Source organism: Mauremys mutica, chromosome 1 (assembly GCF_020497125.1).
Source record: "Mauremys mutica isolate MM-2020 ecotype Southern chromosome 1, ASM2049712v1, whole genome shotgun sequence".
NCBI lineage: Eukaryota > Metazoa > Chordata > Testudines > Geoemydidae > Mauremys > Mauremys mutica.
Window position 1 is genome coordinate 30,788,187 of NC_059072.1, and position 19,283 is coordinate 30,807,469.

General features: G+C 39.1%; 1 protein-coding gene across 8 annotated transcripts in view; it reads left to right on the forward strand.

The window, feature by feature from the left end:
• KIF21A (kinesin family member 21A) overlaps nucleotides 1–19,283 on the forward strand; it is a 154,526-nt gene that overhangs the window by 57,518 nt on the left and 77,725 nt on the right. For all 8 annotated transcript variants that reach the window (XM_045031605.1, XM_045031623.1, XM_045031627.1 and 5 more), the window contains exons 6-11: nucleotides 2,334–2,501; nucleotides 4,529–4,644; nucleotides 10,243–10,438; nucleotides 11,812–12,001; nucleotides 13,735–13,798; nucleotides 15,658–15,861. In XM_045031605.1, the coding sequence (XP_044887540.1) occupies nucleotides 2,334–2,501; nucleotides 4,529–4,644; nucleotides 10,243–10,438; nucleotides 11,812–12,001; nucleotides 13,735–13,798; nucleotides 15,658–15,861 (938 nt within the window). The remainder of the gene's footprint in view (nucleotides 1–2,333; nucleotides 2,502–4,528; nucleotides 4,645–10,242; nucleotides 10,439–11,811; nucleotides 12,002–13,734; nucleotides 13,799–15,657; nucleotides 15,862–19,283) is intronic.

The following is a 19,283-nucleotide window of genomic DNA, read 5'->3' on the forward strand; positions in this document are numbered from 1 at the left end:
TGCAGAGGATTGGAAGGGTTCTACACCCTCTACATTTATGCCCTCTGCACTTAGAGAAGTTCTTAAACCTATAGTTTATTTTCTAAGTTAGCAAGAATGAAAAGATATGTTAATATTTAAGGAGTGTGTGCGTGTGTGTGTGGTATAAATTAGCTATATAACTGTTACAGACTCAGAAGTAAGATACTGCAAGTCTTAAGAAAAATGATGCACTGTAATATTCTATTTTGAAACCTACAAAATCACCTGAGAGAAATGAAATGCTTAACTTCTAGTAAGTTTAAACCACAAAACATTGCAGTCAAAGACCACTAATGGCTGAGGGGACTATTAATGGAATGCAAAAACTGGTCATCAATTTTAAAACCAGCCCATGTTAGTACTGATTGAAAATTTGTAATATTTTAACCAGTTTGCAGAATACGTCTATATGAAATGAGTTGGTCTTAGTCCAGTTTCAGTGGACGTGTCCACAGCACAGATTGCCAACAAGGGAGTCAATTAGTCTGTTTTCATGGCAATCTTAGCAGAGGGTCCAAGGAGTAAATAAATAAGCATAGGGAAAGAACGATCTTCTCAACCCACAGGGGTTTCCTCTACAGTAGGATTGAGCCATATGGGCAGGGCAGAGTGAGGTCTACTGTTAGATACAGCATAGGCAGCAGTACCTGTTTTGGGATGGGTAAGACTTCAGTCTCCAATGTAAGCATCAGCAGCAAACATACAGTTTACTAAGGGCCGTTGCACCAGCCAGAGTAACCACAGTTGATGACATCACACCAGGCATGGTATAGTGAAATTCTCAGATCATTCTCAGTCTTGTGAATCCATGAATCTCTGGGGTGGCCTTACATGTGGTGCCAGGTAAGGTCAGGACATGCACCTGTTTGCACATTGATCGAGAGTTTGTGCTGGGGTGCTTTTGTCCATCCTGGTGACACTGCTGAAGAACATTCAGTGGTGCTTTTGAATATAACATGTGATTGAAGGAAGGCCAGATCTTGGGATTGTGACATTTCACACAAAGTCAAACCAGTTTATGCTCAGAATTTGGCACTGACAGTGCATATGGAATGCCTCTTGCTGCTCCACTTCTGCCTGTAAGAAGGTCCAGGTTTCTGACTGGTATAGCTGTACAGGCAGTATGCAGGTTTGGTAGATTCTGAACTTTGTCTCAGCGCAAAGCTATTTTTGCATTCATAAGCATGACATAGGCTTCATGCAGGAGGTGGTGAGACCTGTTCGTCAGAGAACATCCAGTTTGCTGCAACTGTTTGAACTTTGCTTGCAGCCCTAGGTAGATGAACTTGTCAACAATCTGCATGATACTGTACTGGGGGCTCTTCTGCCATGAGACATTAAACCCCATAGTGCAGGTGATGTTTTGGCGACATTGGAGGGCAGGTTTGAAATTCTCTGACCTCCCTCAGGATAAGGACTACTAATTCTTTTCTTAAAAAATGCTTTGGGGTGGCCTAATGGCAATGAAAGAGAATGTTTTTGCTGCCATGCATGGGGATGTGGATTTGAGAGTGACTGACTGAAACCCTCCTATAGCTTAAGCCACCAAAGACAAGGTGCCCGCCAGACTTTATGCAGTTGGTCTGAAGAGATTAGGGTGTGCTGGTAGCATTTGTTACTACCTTGATGGAGATGTTGAATTTTTCCTTTTTCTCCCTTCTCCTGCCCCTACTTCATCCCCGGTCTAAAATGTGGGTTCTGCTATAAGAGTGGCAGCTGGGAAGAGAATCAGAAGAAAATAAGCATTTTCTACAATGAAGGTCTGGGATGATGCCCTAATGATAGCTGCGGATCAGGATTAGAAGTATAGAGTAGTAAATCGGTGGATCTTTAGCTATTTTGGCAGGTTGATGAACTAAACAAATGTGTGTTACTTTAGAAAGTGACACACAATGCATTAACCAATACATTTTTTAACCAATTATTGGGGTGAGTTGGGAAGATCCAGGTTTATGATCAAACTTTATTGCCCGGCTGTCTAGCTTTTTTTGCATTTCTTAATACAATGTTTTTCTCTAGTAAGAAGCAGTTGGAGCTTTTTAGGCTGAACACTCGTGTGGAACTTTATTTTGGTGCTGATATTTGTCTCAAGTTGGGTTTTTATGAAAAATATGTTCATGTGTGTAGCTAAACCTGAGGGGGATTTGGGAGTAGTTGCTTTGTTAAAAAGAGATTAGATTAATAAATTGAGGAGATAGAAGGGAACAGCACTGTCCCTTGTCAAATAATTGCTATTTGAGCCTTGTTAATACGCAGTAAAGTGTTTTACATTTTTTCTTGTTGCAAAACTTTGAATTCTTTCTTTGTTGCAGGACAATGTGACAGATAACAAGATGATTTCTGAATCTTCTCAGACGAATGAGTTTGAAACACTTACTGCCAAGTTCCATTTTGTTGATCTGGCAGGATCTGAAAGATTAAAGCGTACAGGAGCTACTGGAGAGAGAGCAAAAGAAGGCATTTCTATCAACTGTGGACTAGTAAGATTAAAGACTTGTTTTGTTAGGCTGTTAACCTCTTTTCTTGTTTTTCATTCTCTTCCATTGAGTAATCTCTGAAGTGGAAATGTTTAGCGATGCTCAGAAATAAAGACTTCAGTATGAGAGCTAAGAAATGACAATGTATAGGAGTTCTAACTAGGTTCCCATGCTTGTTAACAATTCCTGGGTTGCACTAGACTGTAATTGGAAAACTGTGGTATCAGTAATTCTCTCTGAAAGTAACTTGGGCCCTGCAGAAAATATTTTTAGATAAAGTGTACCCTCTACTTATTGTAGCGGCAGTCACATTGTACTGTACTTACAGCAAACAAAAGCTATAATTAAAATATGTTTTCTGTAGTAAAATTTTAAATAAAACTAAAAAATATATAGTAGATTGCTAGGCTTATAGTCATATTATGAAAATCAAAATATTTCTTTAAAAGGACATAATCAACTTGAAATAAAATTCATTAAAACAAAAAAATTAAAGTAGTTTCTGGTCCCATGTCTATCCCTGTCTATTTCGATGATTTTACAATTGAATTTTACTATTTAAAAAAAAAATTCTCTCCCCTGTTGCTGTGTGAAAGACCCAGACAGTAGACAGACAGGGGAAATTGACAGTCTTTAAGTGATTCCATGTCAAGCCTCTGATCCTTGCACTTGCTTGGAGCCCTGTTGGTTTATTAGGGCTCTTGTGGGTATAAGGATCTGCCTTTGCAATTTTCTTTACAGGACTGGGTTCCAAATTTGTTCATTTTATGGGTGAAAACATGCCTTCTAACAGCCAGACTGCACACTTAGCCTGTGATCGGAACATAACTTCTTTTTCTTTCTGGCTCATGTATCACCAGTGCTAAAGATTCTGCAACTGAAGCTTAGTTAACAATTTTATTAACATTGTGAGAGGCATAACAGAGTTCAGCTCAGTTTCCCATAATTGTATTGACTCTGCAGAGCTAGCAGGAGTTTTTGGTTTCTCTGGTTTTTTTTTAAATCTTACATGCTTGCTTTAGTAACAAAAATATAACATGCATAAAATCTGATTGATAAGATGCTGCTTTTATAAAGTCACCATAACTGCACTTAGAAAAAATACTTTAAACATTAAAATTTTAATTCACTGAATTACTTTTATAGCATTTTGTTGTAATTCATAGGTGGCAAATGACTTAAACAAATTCAAGCATATGGGAACACTACTGAAAGTAACATTGAATCTGAGATTTTATAATTGTTGGCTCAATTAAGACATTTTACAAGAATATACTGGGAATTAGTTGCACAGAGTGCCACCTCGTGGTATATATTAAGAAGAACAAATATAGCTGAGATGCCATACATGCAAAGACCTCAAAGAAAGTGGTTATTTTCCTTTATATTTTAGACCTTGATACTGTAAATGCTTACACATATGAATAATCCCATTGAAGGAAATGGAATGTCAAGTGTACATAGGCTTTTGCAGGATCCAGGCAATAGATTGTTTATAAATACCATGTAAACACTTGCCATAACAATGTAGTGTCTATGGTAATGGAAAAATCACAACTAAAGAATTCTATACTAGCACCTCAATAAATCAGAAAATTCAGGGTATTCCTTCTTTCATATCTGCAAAGGTGTTAAGTGCTCATTTTTGTGTCACAATAATACTGATGCAAAATGTTTGGTTGTTTTTTAAACCAAACTTAGTAAAATTAAATATAATAAGGAAGATACCTTGTATGAGAAATAGCTTATAAATTTAACAATCATCAAATTGGCTGTTACAAAACAAAATGATGAATACTGCTACGTGACCCTCATTTTGGATCAATTAAGAGAGCATATGCTTGCCACATAACCTGCTTGTTCATAAAGACAGCAGATTACAACAATCATTTTAATTTATTATTGCAAGCATGTAAATATACACTAGTGCATAACAAAATTACTGTACCTAGGTCAGTAACAAATACTTTTTTAAATAAGGTTTCTTAAAATTGACAATAAGTTTGTTGTAAAATTTGTCATCTTTTTAGCTGGCACTTGGCAACGTAATAAGTGCACTGGGGGATAAAAGTAAGAAGGCAACTCATGTACCATACAGAGATTCAAAACTCACAAGACTACTTCAAGACTCTCTTGGGGGAAATAGGTATGAAAATTGGCTATTATATACTACATTGTGATGAACCTGGTTTGACGGCTTTGGTAAAGGACTGCATAATTTTAAAGAATATTATCAGCTTACTATATCTGAGGCCTAAAATGTTTTGGTGGCTGTGTATTTTATTACAAAACTCAAGATGACTAAAAATGTGTAATTTAAATGAAAACTTTCAGTTACCCTTTTGGAAATAAAAATACTTTTTGTATTTTGTTAGTGCATGAGAACAGGAAAGTAAGATATAGTATGAACAAAAGTGAAAATGACCACTATATTTTCCTTATGAGTGAAATTTTAAAAACCACTAACAGTATAAACATTGAAAGCTACAGTAGATTAATTTAATTTCCAATATTCCAAGGTGATATTAGTAACATAGGGGAAAAATTTTAAGTTAGTTGACATTGTCCCTTTCAGTGGCATTGTGGTTATACTTTGCTTATGGCTAAATTGTTTGAAATCTTAGCTGCCGATTAAGAAGAGAATCCTTTTTAAACTATGTAATTTTAATATTGTAATTTCATTGTTGCATCACGGCCTTATTAATTAGAATGTGGTTGGTAGTTGTAGTCATTTTTTGCTTGAAGGAGGAGGGTTTTTTACATGGCTTATCTTGCGGGATGTTCTGACCAGCCTTTGATGTGTTACAATATACAGTTAGTGTCACAAAGGAGGTGAGTTCCTCAATATGAATAGAATTCTGAAACATTTTATTATCTCAGCAGTGTTTCATTAAAAAAAAACAAACAAATACCAAGAGGATTTCATTATCTAGCTGCCATTTTAATTTTGCAATCCAGTTTGCCTCCCCACAATATTTTTTTGGCACTATTCTTTATAATCCCTCACTCCTCCGTTCCTCCCATCTTTGCATTTGTATGTTTGAAGTAGTTTTGCAAACTACTACTTGCCCATTTGCTGCGGGTTTGGGTTTGTGTGTGTGTGAGATTTAATAGTTTGATAAAAGACAATTTTTTTTTGTTAATATCAGTCATCATTGTAAACAGAAGCTGAGTAGATTTTTGTGACTGAGCTAATATATTTTCATGAGTTTTCCAAGCTTGGTTTAAAGAGTTAATTGTCTCTTGCTTATATTCCTCTAGTCAAATCCTTAGCCTCTAATATTAATCACAGTTAGTTACTGTGGAGATGACTGTGATACAAACAAAGTATTATGACTTCAGTGAGAAATAATACTCTGTACTTAACGTATTATAGCTCTTGTAATCTTCAAAGTCATCATAAAAATTAACCAGCTAATTAAGCAATAAGCATCCAGGCTCAGATGAACCCTGAAAAACAAACATGTTTGCGTGCAAATGTCCATAATAATTTAAAATACATAGGCCCTACCACAGAGAAAGAGCTTCTGCAGCTGCTGGCTGATAAAGCTCCTGTAATACACATCCATGTACACTACTTTCAAGTCACTGGGGGAAATGCTTTCCAAAATCAGCTGCATACGCCAGGTTAGGCAGGAGATTATTATCTCCTGCCTAACCTGGTGTATGCAGCTTCTTCTTCCTTTGGGGTGGAGTCTGACTCTCCCAATCTGATCATCAAGTATTGTAGTCCATCTCCTGAGAGTAGCCTCAGGATTTCTGAGCATATGTTCTCTCTGCCTCTTGCACGGTCATCTTCTTTGGCCTTTATGCAGCTTGCATGACTCAGAATGCCACAGATATGTTTAATGATGTTATACTGAATTGAATCCTAAAGAAAAGAAGAAGAAAAAGCTAGTATATAACCATAATTGTCTTTAGATAGAACCAGTTAAAAAACAGATATTGTGTTTGGTGCCACAGGTGAGGGTATTGTCTTTGAACCTAGATATACAACCCTAGTGTCTGTGTGATAACCCAGATAAAGGTTCTAACACGTGCATGACACTGTTTTGATATGTCACCAATCCATTATGGCTGCGACTGAGTGATATCTTTACCAAACCTGGAATTGCCAAAAGATTTCACAGAGAATGGCTAACCACATTTTGAAATCCAGATTGTCCTTGCAGAAATCAAAGTAATAGATTTTTTTCCTCTTGCCTGCCCCATATTCTCATTATGATAGGAATCAGTATGTACTTACTTTCATTAGTTGTGTAGTTCATCTGTTAAAGTGGACAAGTCACTTGTATTAATTTTGTTTTAAATATCAGTTCTTTAACTTTGAAAAGCAGCTGTTGCTTGTGTGCATAATCAATTCTTCATATAATTTTTCAGTACTGTAACATTCCATTGAATATATTGCTCTAACGTTCCATTGAATATATTCCATTGAATATATATTATATATGTTGTGGACATATCACACACAATCTTTTATTACATCGTAAGAGTTGCTAGTAATAAGTCCATCTATGTTGTACTGCACCCCAAGGACTTTAGATGATGGTAATGCTACTATTGTGTCCATGTGTATTGTTCTCACTATGCATAATCCTGGCCAAAAGTTGATGCTGTAATAGTTCTGAAGCAGTATTTAAATATTAATCTTTTGCCTGTATTATGCGTACAAAGATACTGAGCACTGATGCTATTTTATTTGAAAAGAGTTTGCATTAGGCAGTATATGACATGAAAACTTGCTTAGTTTTCAGATTATTTTTACATTTAAGGGAAAAGTAAAATGAAGGGAATAGAATGAATTTTGTTAAAATAGTTCATCATGAAAGTCTGATGGTAAAGCAGAGCTGAAGTCCCCACTCAGTGTGTCAGAGGGAAGTGTAGTTGTATCATGTCAAAGACATAAGAACATAAGAATGGCCGTACTGGGTCAGACCAAAGGTCCATCTAGCCCAGTATCTGCCTGCCGACATTGGCCAATGCCAGGTGCCCCAGAGGGAGTGAACCTAACAGGCAGTGATCAAGTGATCTCTCTCCTGCCATCCATCTCCATCCTCTGACGAACAGAGGCTAAGGACACCATTCTTTACCCATCCTGGCTAATAGCCATTTATGGACTTAGCCACCATGAATTTATCCAGTTCCATTTTAAACATTGTTATAGTCCTAGCCTTCACAACCTCCTCAGATAAGGAGTTCCACAGGCTGACTGTGCGCTGCGTGAAGAACTTCCTTTTATTTGTTTTAAACCTGCTGCCTATTAATTTCATTTGGTGACCCCTAGTTCTTGTATTATGGGCATAAGTAAATAACTTTTCCTTATCCACTTTCTCTACATCACTCATGATTTTATATACCTCTATCATATCCCCCCTTAGTCTTCTCTTTTCCAAGCTGAAGAGTCCTAGCCTCTTTAATCTTTCCTCGTATGGGACCCTCTCCAAACCCCTAATCACTTTAGTTGCCCTTTTCTGAACCTTTTCTAGTGCTAGAATATCTTTTTTGAGGTGAGGAGACTACATCTGTACACAGTATTCGAGATGTGGGCGTACCATGGATTTATATAAGGGCAATAATATATTCTCAGTCTTATTCTCGATTCCCTTTTTAATGATTCCTAACATCCTGTTTGCTTTTTTGACCGCCTCTGTACACTGTGTGGACATCTTCAGAGAACTATCCACGATGACTCTGTACTCATTGTAGCTAAATTAGCCCCCATCATATTGTATGTATAGTTGGGGTTATTTTTTCCAATGTGCATTACTTTACATTTATCCACATTAAATTTCATTTGCCATTTTGTTGCCCAATCACTTAGTTTTGTGAGATCTTTTTGAAGTTCTTCACAATCTGCTTTGGTCTTAACTATCTTGAGTAGTTTAGTATCATCTGCAAACTTTGCCACCTCGCTGTTTACCCCTTTCTCCAGATCATTTATGAATAAATTGAATAGGATTGGTCCTAGGACTGACCTTTGGGGAACACAACTAGTTACCCCTCTCCATTCTGAGAATTTACCATTTATTCCTACCCTTTGTTCCCTGTCTTTTAACCAGTTCTCAGTCCATGAAAGGACCTTCCCTTTTATCCCATGACAGCTTAATTTACGTAAGAGCCTTTGGTGAGGGACCTTGTCAAAGGCATTCTGGAAATCGAAGTACACTATGTCCACCGGATCCCCCTTGTCCACATGTTTGTTGACCCCTTCAAAGAACTCTAATAGATTAGTAAGACACGATTTCCCTTTACAGAAACCATGTTGACTATTGCTCAACAGTTTGTGTTTTTCTGTGTGTCTGACAATTTTATTTTTAACTATTCTTTCAACTAATTTGCCCGGTATCAACGTTAGACTTACCGGTCTGTAATTGCCGGGATCACCTCTAGAGCCCTTTTTAAATATTGGCGTTACATTAGCTAACTTCCAGTCATTGGGTACCGAAGCCGATTTAAAGGACAGGTTACAAACCTTAGTTAATAGTTCCGCAACTTCACATTTGAGTTCTTTCAGAACTCTTGGGTGAATGCCATCTGGTCCCGGTGACTTGTTAATGATTGAGCTTGATTGAGCATGCTTAACTTGCAGCTTGAGTCATCGGCTTCACACTATCATTAAAGTTAAGCGCATGCTTAAGTATTTTGCTGAATTGGTGCCTGAAGGGAACCAAAGAATAATTCCTAAGTTCTAGTCCGAGCTCTGATATTGAGGTCTTGGGCAAGCTATTTACCTTTTCCAGTTTACTTTCCCAAGCTGTACAATGGGGATAATAATGACGTGACAGACAATTAATGAGTTTCTCTTTGTAAAGTCTTTTAAGTTATAAAGAACTACCTAAATGCTAAATAATTAACATTTATTTTACTTGTAGGATGTGGCTCCAGGGCCAGATCCTACATCTGGTCCTCCAGACATTTTAATCCGGCTTTCGAGCTCCCGCTGGGAAGTGGGATCGGGATCTTGCCACACTCCACACAGCTCCTGGAAGCAGCGGCACATCCCCACTCTGGCTCCTATGCGTAGGGGCAACCAGGAGGCTCCGCACGCTGCCCCCACTCCAAGCGCCATCCCTGCAGTTCCCATTGGCCGTGAACCGCAGCCAATGGGAGCTGCAGGGGTGGTGCCTGTGGACAGGGCAGCATGCAGAGCCGCCTGGCCACGCCTCCTCATAGGAGCCGGAGGGGGGACATGCCGCTGTTTCTGGGACCTGCTTGAGATAAGCGCTGCCTGGAGCCTGAGCCCTTGGCTCCCTTTCATGCCCCTGCCCCAGCCCTGATTCTCCTCTTGACCGCTGAACCCCTCAGTCCCAGATGGAGCACCCTCCTGCACCCCCAACTCCTCATACCTAGCCCCACCCCAGAGCCTGCACCCCCAGCCGGAGCCCTCATGCCCTCCTGCACCCCAACCCCCAATTTTGTGAGCCTTCATGGCCCGCCATACAATTTCCAATACACAGATGTGGCCCTCAGGCCAAAAAGTTTGCCCACCCCTGATCTAGCATCTTATATGCTAACATAAGATGATTTAAGGACAATATGGTAGCATTAACTCACAATTTCCATGCTTTGAATGGTGTAAGTCACATTCTGAACATTTTTAAAGTTAGTTTAAAGTCAGTGCTTTTGTATCAATGTTTATTTCAGTTGATGTATTTGATGCCATGGCACATGGGCTGTTTTGCATAATTTAAAAGGGTTTTTGTTTTGATTTATAAAGTTGATCTATGTCTGTAACTCACAGCCAAACAGTCATGATAGCATGTGTGAGCCCTTCAGACAGAGACTTCATGGAAACTTTGAACACACTAAAGTATGCCAATCGGGCACGAAACATCAAGAACAAGGTGATGGTTAATCAGGACAGGGCTAGTCAACAAATTAATGGTTTACGCAGTGAGATTGCACGACTTCAGATGGAACTTATGGAGTACAAAACAGTAAGTAAATTTTATTAGGGTTTCTTTCATTTTAGTATATCACTACATTTTACAACTCATTTTTCTATTAGCTATTTCTACTGCACAAAATAAAAGAACAGAATAATACCTTTAACTTATATAGCACATGGTGGCATCCCAAATTTTACCTTCAGATATGAATGCATGACTACCGTTGATGTCAATGGAAGTTGCATATCAGAAGGCAGAATGTGATCTTATAACCTATACAGAAAACACTTCATTCACCACTAGACTGTGGGGGTAGATTACACAACAATTTAGGATGGCACATGAGTAAAAGTGTCATTTTTTAGGAATGTTATTGTTGTGTTGGTTAAAGATTTAAAAATCTATCGTGGCTAAAACAATTTATATAGGTTGGAAATTTTGTGCCTCGGTTGTAGAGATTCCTGTGCTGGTTTGACTGGCAAGAAACCAGATCATGGGTTAAATGTTTTACACAGAGTTCTTGAAACATCAGAGTAAATTCTGGACTCCGGTTTTAAAACTACAGTGTAAGTTATACATGTTGAATATTCATAATGTACTATGCCTACTTAGTATTTTTTCACAACAAAATAGAATCATTTTGAGGGAACTGGAGTCTGCATGGAGACTAGGGAACTGGAGTACATTCAGTCTGCAGAAGAGAAGATTGAGGGGGGATTTGATAGCAGCCTTCAACTACCTGAAGTGGGGTTCCAGAGAGGATGGAACGAGGCTGTTCTCAGTGGTAACAGGTGACAGAACAAGAAGCAATGGTCTCAAGTTGCAGTGGGGGAGGTCTAGGTTGGATATTAGGAAACACTATTTCACTAGGAGGGTGGTGAAGAACTGGAATGGGTTACCTAAGGAGGTGGTGGAATCTCCATCCTTAGAGGTTTTTAAGGCCTGGCTTGACAAAGCCCAGCCTGGGATGATTTAGTTGGTGTTGGTTCTGCTTTGAGCAGGGGGTTGGACTAGATGACCTCCTGAGGTCCCTTCCAACCCTAATATTCTGTGATTTCCAGCAGATGTACTACTATTAAATTTGTTTACCAAGCAGTCTCCTTCCTTGGTTATGGTTATGAGAAAATGTTTTTTTCTCAATAAGAAAAGGGATGGATTACTCATTTCCCTCACCCATGCCAATACATGCTCCTGTGGCTTATATCACAGACTAAGAGAATTTTGTAGGAACCTGTTAAAATAATGGCAGCACATAACTGTTTTGAGAAATATGCATATTACAGTAATCTTTGAAAGAATGATTGCTTCCACCTTGAAGTGTCTTTAGAAGTGTATGGAATTTTAAGTGGACTGCCTTTCCTGAGTTGAATGAATGTTTGGTTCAGATCAGTGTTAACTAGTAATAAATATGTTTTCTCTAGGGCAAAAGAATTATTGATGAAGACGGTATCGAAAGCGTCAATGACATGTTTCATGAAAATGCTATGCTGCAAACAGAGAATAACAACCTGCGTGTAAGAATTAAAGCAATGCAAGAGACTGTTGATGCACTAAGAGCCAGAATAACACAGCTTATGAGTGATCAAGCGAACCAGGTCCTTGCAAGAGCAGGTATTGTGTACTTTTTAAAATTGAAAATTGTCTAAGACATTTATTAACGAGGCAGCTAAACTCTTGCTTTTCAGTTCTTGCAGGTTACTTAGGGCAGAAACTGCAAAACCTATTTCTGCAGGAAAACGTCCCCTCTTAGCAGTCTTCATTGTATTACTTAGAAATTTTAGTAGTAGAAAAGTTGTTTAAGGCCCCAATTGACCAGACCACTTTAGTATGTGAGTAACTTTAAACATGTGAATGGTTCCAGTGGATGTGCATGTGTGCTTAGCTGCTTTGCTTTAGATTGGGGCCTAGATATGGAATGGGTGGATGTTGTCATGATTTCCTCACATCGTAGACTAAGTGATTGAAATTGCTTTATCTACTGCTCATTTTGCATGTTGCTTCAGAGCAATCTGAGGAGCTATGTACATATCCTACATTACTACATTTATGATGGATATATTATCAGCATTAACTAATAACTTTTTCTATTTATTTTCTATAAGTTTAAATAATGTTGAATTTGTGACACAAAGGAGGAAACTTACATTTCAGACTGGTAACTCATTGTAAACTCACATGTCAAAGACCCTGCCTACACTTGTGGTATCATATTTTTTTTTAAAATCCTATCAGTTCAGCTGAACCAGTGTTAGAACTGGTGGAAGGCCTAATGTAGATAAAGCTCCTGTGACCGCACCCATTTTACCACTGTGCTACTTAAACTTGCTTTTCAGTGTACCAGACACGCTTCTATATGAGGGTTCCTGCTGGTTCATCTGTACTGGTGTTAAAATTATGGGAATTTGGGGGGAGGAGAGGAAATAGCTAGGCCATTCCTTAACCAAGGTATTAGCCTTGCTACAAAACACCTCTGAAGTCCTCTAAATACATGTCAGTGAAACTTCTGGGGGCAATGGTGATCCAGCTGGGGCCAGTTTTATTTATAGTATAAACAGCCATAAAGTCTCATCTACACTGGCCTCACAGCTATCTTTTAAAGGCTGTGTGCATACCCAGTCCTATGAATCACTGTATTATATGGTTTGTCTGACTGGTGTGTATGTGACCAATTCCATGTTAAAACCTAGAGAAGCTTCAGTTTTCCCAGATATAAAATTGCAGCCAGCAGAGGGAGGTGGAAGCAGGTTTAGAAGCTGTTTTCCCCCTTGTGCCCAACAATGGGGTTGTGCAACTTGGGAAAGTCCACATTTGCCAAGCTATTGGGAATCAATGTGCATATCTGTTGTCTGTTGGTATTAATATCAACATCAGCAGGAGTGGAGAAAAGAATGAAAATTAAACTGTCCAAATTAAATAATAAATACAATTAAAGGACACAGGAAACAGTAAGTTCCTCTATATGGAAAATTTTAGGCCAAAATCCCAGTGGTTGTCATTTTAACCTCAATGGCTCAAGATTTTTGATGCCTAGCTACTTTAATGTTACATCTTCAGAGAGAATGTCATTTGAGTTGCAAGACTGGTAGGTGTTCAGTGTGACACATTACTTACAGATGTACGGTACATTGCTGTTAAGCTCCTCATTTCACCAGATCTTTTCATTTCCTTTTGAAGAAACACAATTGGTTGCAGCATTCTCAGGTTATGGATGATATACAATATATATTTTTTCACAAATGAGGAGAAAATTTAAAGTGGGAAACCCAAATAGCCCTATTCCACTGCATCCATACTAATTTAATGTGAAAAGTTATATTACATCACTTTCTCTGTCTCTCTCAAAGGAGATGGGAATGAAGAAATCAGCAACATGATTCATAACTATATCAAGGAAATTGAAGATCTCAGGTACTTTTACAACATGCTGTGGTGTTTTGAGTCACATTTCTGGGCGGGAAAAACCTTTCAGAATGTAGATGCTTTCTGAATTGCTACTTGCTATATCATTGGCGGGGCTGAAAATGAACATTGGAAATAGCTTTATGGTTTAGCAGAACCTAGTAACTTTTTGTATAAGTAATGGTATTTGAGAAAATACTTTAAAAAAACCAAACACCTTGTGTGATGACACAAAGCTGGGAGGTATTGCTAACACAGAGAAGGACCGGGATATCATACAGGAAGATCTGGATGACCTTGTAAACTGGAGTAATAGTAATAGGATGGAATGTAATAGTGAAAAGTGCAAGGTCATGCATTTAGGGATTAATAACAAGAATTTTAGTTATAAATTGGGGACACATCAGTTGGAAGTAACAGAGGAGGAGAAGGACCTCGGAGTATTGGTTGATCATAGGATGACTTTGAGCTGCCAATGTGATATGGCTGTTAAAAAAAGCTAATGCAGTTTTAGGATGCATCAGGCAAGGTATTTCCAGCAAAGATAAGGAGGTGTTAATACCGTTATACAAGGCACTGGTGAGACCTCATCTGGAATACTGTGTGCAGTTCTGGTCTCCCATGTTTAAGAAGGATGAATTCAAACTGGAACAGGTGCAGAGAAGGGCTACTAGGATGATCTGAGGAATGGAAAACCTATCTTATGAAAGGAGACTGAAAGAGCTTGACTTGTTTAGCCTAACCAAAAGAAGGTTGAGGGGGGGATATGATTGCTCTTTATAAATATATCAGAGGGATAAATATTAGGGAGGGAGAGGAATTATTTAAGCTTAGTACCAATGTGGACACAAGAACAAATGGATATAAACTGGACACTAGGAAGTTTAGACTTGAAATTAGACGAAGGTTTCTAACCATTAGAGGAGTGAAGTTCTGGAACAGCCTTCCAAGGGGAGTAGTGGGGGCAAAAGACGTATCTGGCTTCAAGACTAAGCTTGATAAGTTTATGGAGAGGATGGTATGATGGGATAGCCTAATTTTGGCAATTAATTTGGCAATTGATCTTTGATTAGCAGCAGGTAAGTATGCCCAGTGGTCTGTGATGGGATGTTAGATGGGGTGGGATCTGAGTTACTACAGAGAATTCTTTCCTGCGTGCTGGCTGGTGAGTCTTGCCCATATGCTCAGGGTTTAACTGATCGCCATATTTGGGGTCGGGAAGGAATTTTCCTCCAGGGCAGATTTGCAGAAGCCCTGGAGGTTTTTCGCCTTCCTCTGCAGCATGGGGCACGGGTCACTTGCTGGAAAATTCTCTGCAGCTTGAGGTCTTCAAACCACAATTTGAGGACTTCAATAACTCAGACATAGGTTAGGGGTTTGTTACAGGAGTGGGTTGCTGAGATTCTGTGGCCTGCATTGTGCAGGAGGTCAGACTAGATGATCATAATGGTCCCTTCTGACCTTAAAGTCTATGAGTCTGTGAGAATCTAAAATTATTATTGTACATGCCCTGTATTTTTAAAGGAAAATAAAGATTATTATGAATTTAACTGGAAACTTTCTTTAGACTTAACCTCACAGTTCCTTAGAGGTTACCTTGCAAGTAGTGATCCAGCCCAATTCCCATGTAGCATTAGTGAGCTGGTAGGGTCACGGTATGAAATGGTATGATCTCTGGAAATGTCAGTGTGATTTTTCTTAATACTTTATATGTGTTCTACAATGGCTTAGAATTTGTTTTTAAGTTTGAAAACAGTTTGGTTCAGGTGCTGTGAAACTACCGGTATACTCTTTATATATCCATAGTATTTCTAACTGCATGATATCTTAGTGGTTTTTTTAATGGTTTTGTTTTCTTTTGTTGTTAGAGCAAAATTATTAGAAAGTGAAGCAGTTAATGAAAATCTTCGACGCAGTCTGTCAAGAGCTTCAACAAGACCATCATATTTTGGAGGCCCTTCAGCATTTTCTGCTTCTGTGCTTTCTTCAGAAAAAGAGACTTTGGAAATTCTTGATGTAGCTAAGAAAGATTTAGAAAAACTGAAAAAAAAAGAAAAGAAGAAGAAAAAGAGGTAGCATTATAAATCCATATTTTTAATATTTTAAACCCTTTTTATGCAAAGGGGGTGTATTTTAACCAATGAGCCTTAAAAATGTATTGTGATCCTTGCACAGGATAGGGCTGTAAGTTGCTTATACTGCAAACACTTAAGCACATACTTAAGATTATGCATGTGTGTTTCCACTGACTTCCTTTCTGTAAAATTAAGCACATAATATTTGCAGAATCAGGGCCTCAGTCCTAGTGCATGTTTTTATCATTTGAAACTTGGAATAATTTTGAAACTATAGTAGTAAAAAATTATATGTGTATTGTTGTCTTCACACAAGTCTGATATTTCAGTGAGAGAAAATAACTATTTTGTGTACTCTATTGAAACATGGAAGTAGCTTGCTTCAAAAGATGTACTGAACAGCTATTGGGAAATCCATTAGTAGTTCTTGAATGGTTTCTTTTGCTTGTACGTCTTCATTTTCTATCCCTGTTTTTATTCAAGACTTCCTACATCACTGCAACACCATGCTTCATTATTTTCTTTTATTCAATTTCTAACCCATTGAAATGTGCATAGACATTGATATCTGTTCAGACAGCAAGGATCCATTCATTGATACATTGATTCCTCTAAATATCAAATAGTTCTCTTTTCTCTGAAATCTTACTGTGCTTTTAATTTATTATGTCATTTTTATTGGCTGTTGAAACTTACACAAATAAGTAATCAAGAATTTTCACAACTTTTAAAAAAATCTGCTACAAATATGAAATACTGAGGTCAGTAGTTCTGTATGAGGAAGGCCTATTGGATTGAGTCCCATATCTATAAAAAGTCATAACCACAAGAGTTGACTGACAAAAATACTATTAGTTGTAGAAATTTACCCTTTCTCATAGTCACTAGTTTCCTTTGTGCCTACGTCTGCAGGGAAGTTTTAAATTTTTTTTTTTTTTTTTTGGACACACACACTTGTATCTCACCTCTTTGTCAGATGTCTTTTTATGGATCCTGGAAGGTGCTGAGCAGTGTAGTCCCAATCCAGCAAAACACTTTGGTAGGTTTAAATTTAAGCATATGTGCTGAGATTTACTCTTGTTTTAAAGTTAAAGAACTATGTAAGTGTTTTGCTAAACTAGAGCCTGAGTGCTCAGCACTTCACAAGGTCAAGCCCGTAGAAAGAACTGGTCACTTGAAGGTTTCAAGGAACCTTTACCCCATGTACAGAATTACACAAAGGGGTATGTACTTATTTATTTATTTATTTATTTTTCTGAAGTCTCTGGTATTGGCCATAGTGGCAGCAGGAGACCAAACTCCAGAACTGGCAAATGCTGTGAGCCAGATCCTTGGCTGGTGTAAATCTGCTTAGGCTGGTTATCAGGGCATGTGCCCCTATGTGTTTTACACTTTTATATAACATGTAAATCATGTCCTTGTTTAATTCCTAAGCAATAGAATGATTGTTGTAGTCTGCTCAGATTGGGAGGCTCAGAAAATGCTGCATCTGGGTTCACTTTTGTATCCTTGCAATTATTGAATAGGATCATGGTTTATTAATACCTGTAGGGTTTGTATCACTCTTAGACTGGCTGGAGGGTCTGAGTGTGCACACTGACCACAATGAGCTGCTACTTGAGTCTCCTCCCTGAGTCAGGAGGGGCATGTGTACAATTTGAACAAATTATTGAATGGAATCATGGTTTATTAATACCTGTAGGGTTTTTATCGCTATCTATATAATTTGTGGCTGATACTCCTTGGAATAATCTATATAAAGTATACAGCTATATAAATTGCTGTTGTGTGTATAGTTAAAAACATACAGGAAAAACCCCTTGAGTGGTGAGAAATGTTAGAGTTTGAGGGATTATACAGGTATGGTGTGATATTTGTTAGCTATGGATTCCTCCCATCTACTTAAGGGCATTTGTGGTAGAAGGTTCTCTACATTTGTTCCACTGCAATGTCAGTAGTTGGCAATGGATTAGCTAATGAATTATAAATGGACAAATTGCCCTGAGGTTTGGGGATTCTTTCCTCTACTCCTGTCTCCTTCAGGCATTTAGCTGCTCTAACTGTACTGTACCTTGTTACGGATGTCATTCTTTGAAAGTTGCCTGATTATCATAGGCCTTGTATGTGCATAGTGTTCTGAAGATTTGATTTGTGCTGTCCCACGTCACCCAGTGGAACCCACAGCCATACGTACCGTACTCACAGTATGTACCGTTGGCTCTGAGTGGAGACCCAGCAGATGCCACCTCCCCTCTGGGCCAAGCCTGGGACAGCAGCATGAGCGGCCCCATAGCTGGGGAATTGACACTCACGGTGAGGTGTTGGGCTGGGGCACCCAGATCCCTCACCCAATGGAGGAGCTAGGGGCTCAGGGAAGTGCCAGGGCCTCCTGTCCCAGCTCACAGAGCTGGGACTCTGGCAGGAGTTCCCCCGTTCAGTGGAAATGCCGGATCCCCAGACCAATACTTCCTGTGTAGCTGGCGAGGCCACTCATGCTGCTGTCTCGGGCATGGCCAGGAGGGAAGATGGCAGCTACTGGGTCTCTGTTCACAGCATGATTGGAGGGAGGGGGGACTGGCCCCTCACTCCTCCTTTTGCATGCCTTCCCTGCCTCCTCTATGGTGAGTGCTGCTGGCACCCCCCTGTTTCCACCAGGGCAGTGGGGGAGCTCTCGGTCTGGGTGAAGGGTCTGAGCGTGCACACTGACTGCAATGAGCCGCTGCCTGAGTCTCCTGCCTGAGTCAGGAGGGGCATAAGGATCATTTGAACAAATCCTGGGGGTGCCCCGTGTCACCAATTTTTATACAGTACTATTCTAGTCACATAAGTCAGTGTGACTAGTGATGCATCATCTTAAATAGGTGTTCCTAAATCACTGTAAAGTAGCCTGAAAATCTGCTTGTATGCCTAAGTGCCCGTTTTTAAAGGAGCAACAGGTATGCAGTGCTTAGAATATTTAGCCCTTGATGAGCACCTATCATAAAACTTCTTGAAGTCAGCTGGCCAGCATGGCTGGTGGAACTATCACACATTTGAGGCCTGGTCTACACTAGGGGGCGGGGTCGATGTAAGATACGCAACTTCAGCTACGTGAATAGCGTAGCTGAAGTCGAAGTATCTTATTTCAACTTACCTCCCGTCCTCACGGCGCGGGATTGACGGCTGCGGCTCCCCCTGTCGACTCCGCTACCGCCGCTCACTCTGGTGGAGTTCCGGAGTCGACAGGAGCGCGTTCAGGGATCGATATATCGATCCTCAAAAAACCGATCGCTACCTGCCGATCTGGAGGGTAGTATAGACATACCCTAAGTATAGTGTTTTCCAATCAATGTGACCTAACCTCTCAGTTCCTAGAGTAAATTTTCCTTTTGTCTTCCAATCTTTAGTTATTTTTACATACTTCATAACTTTTTTGATGC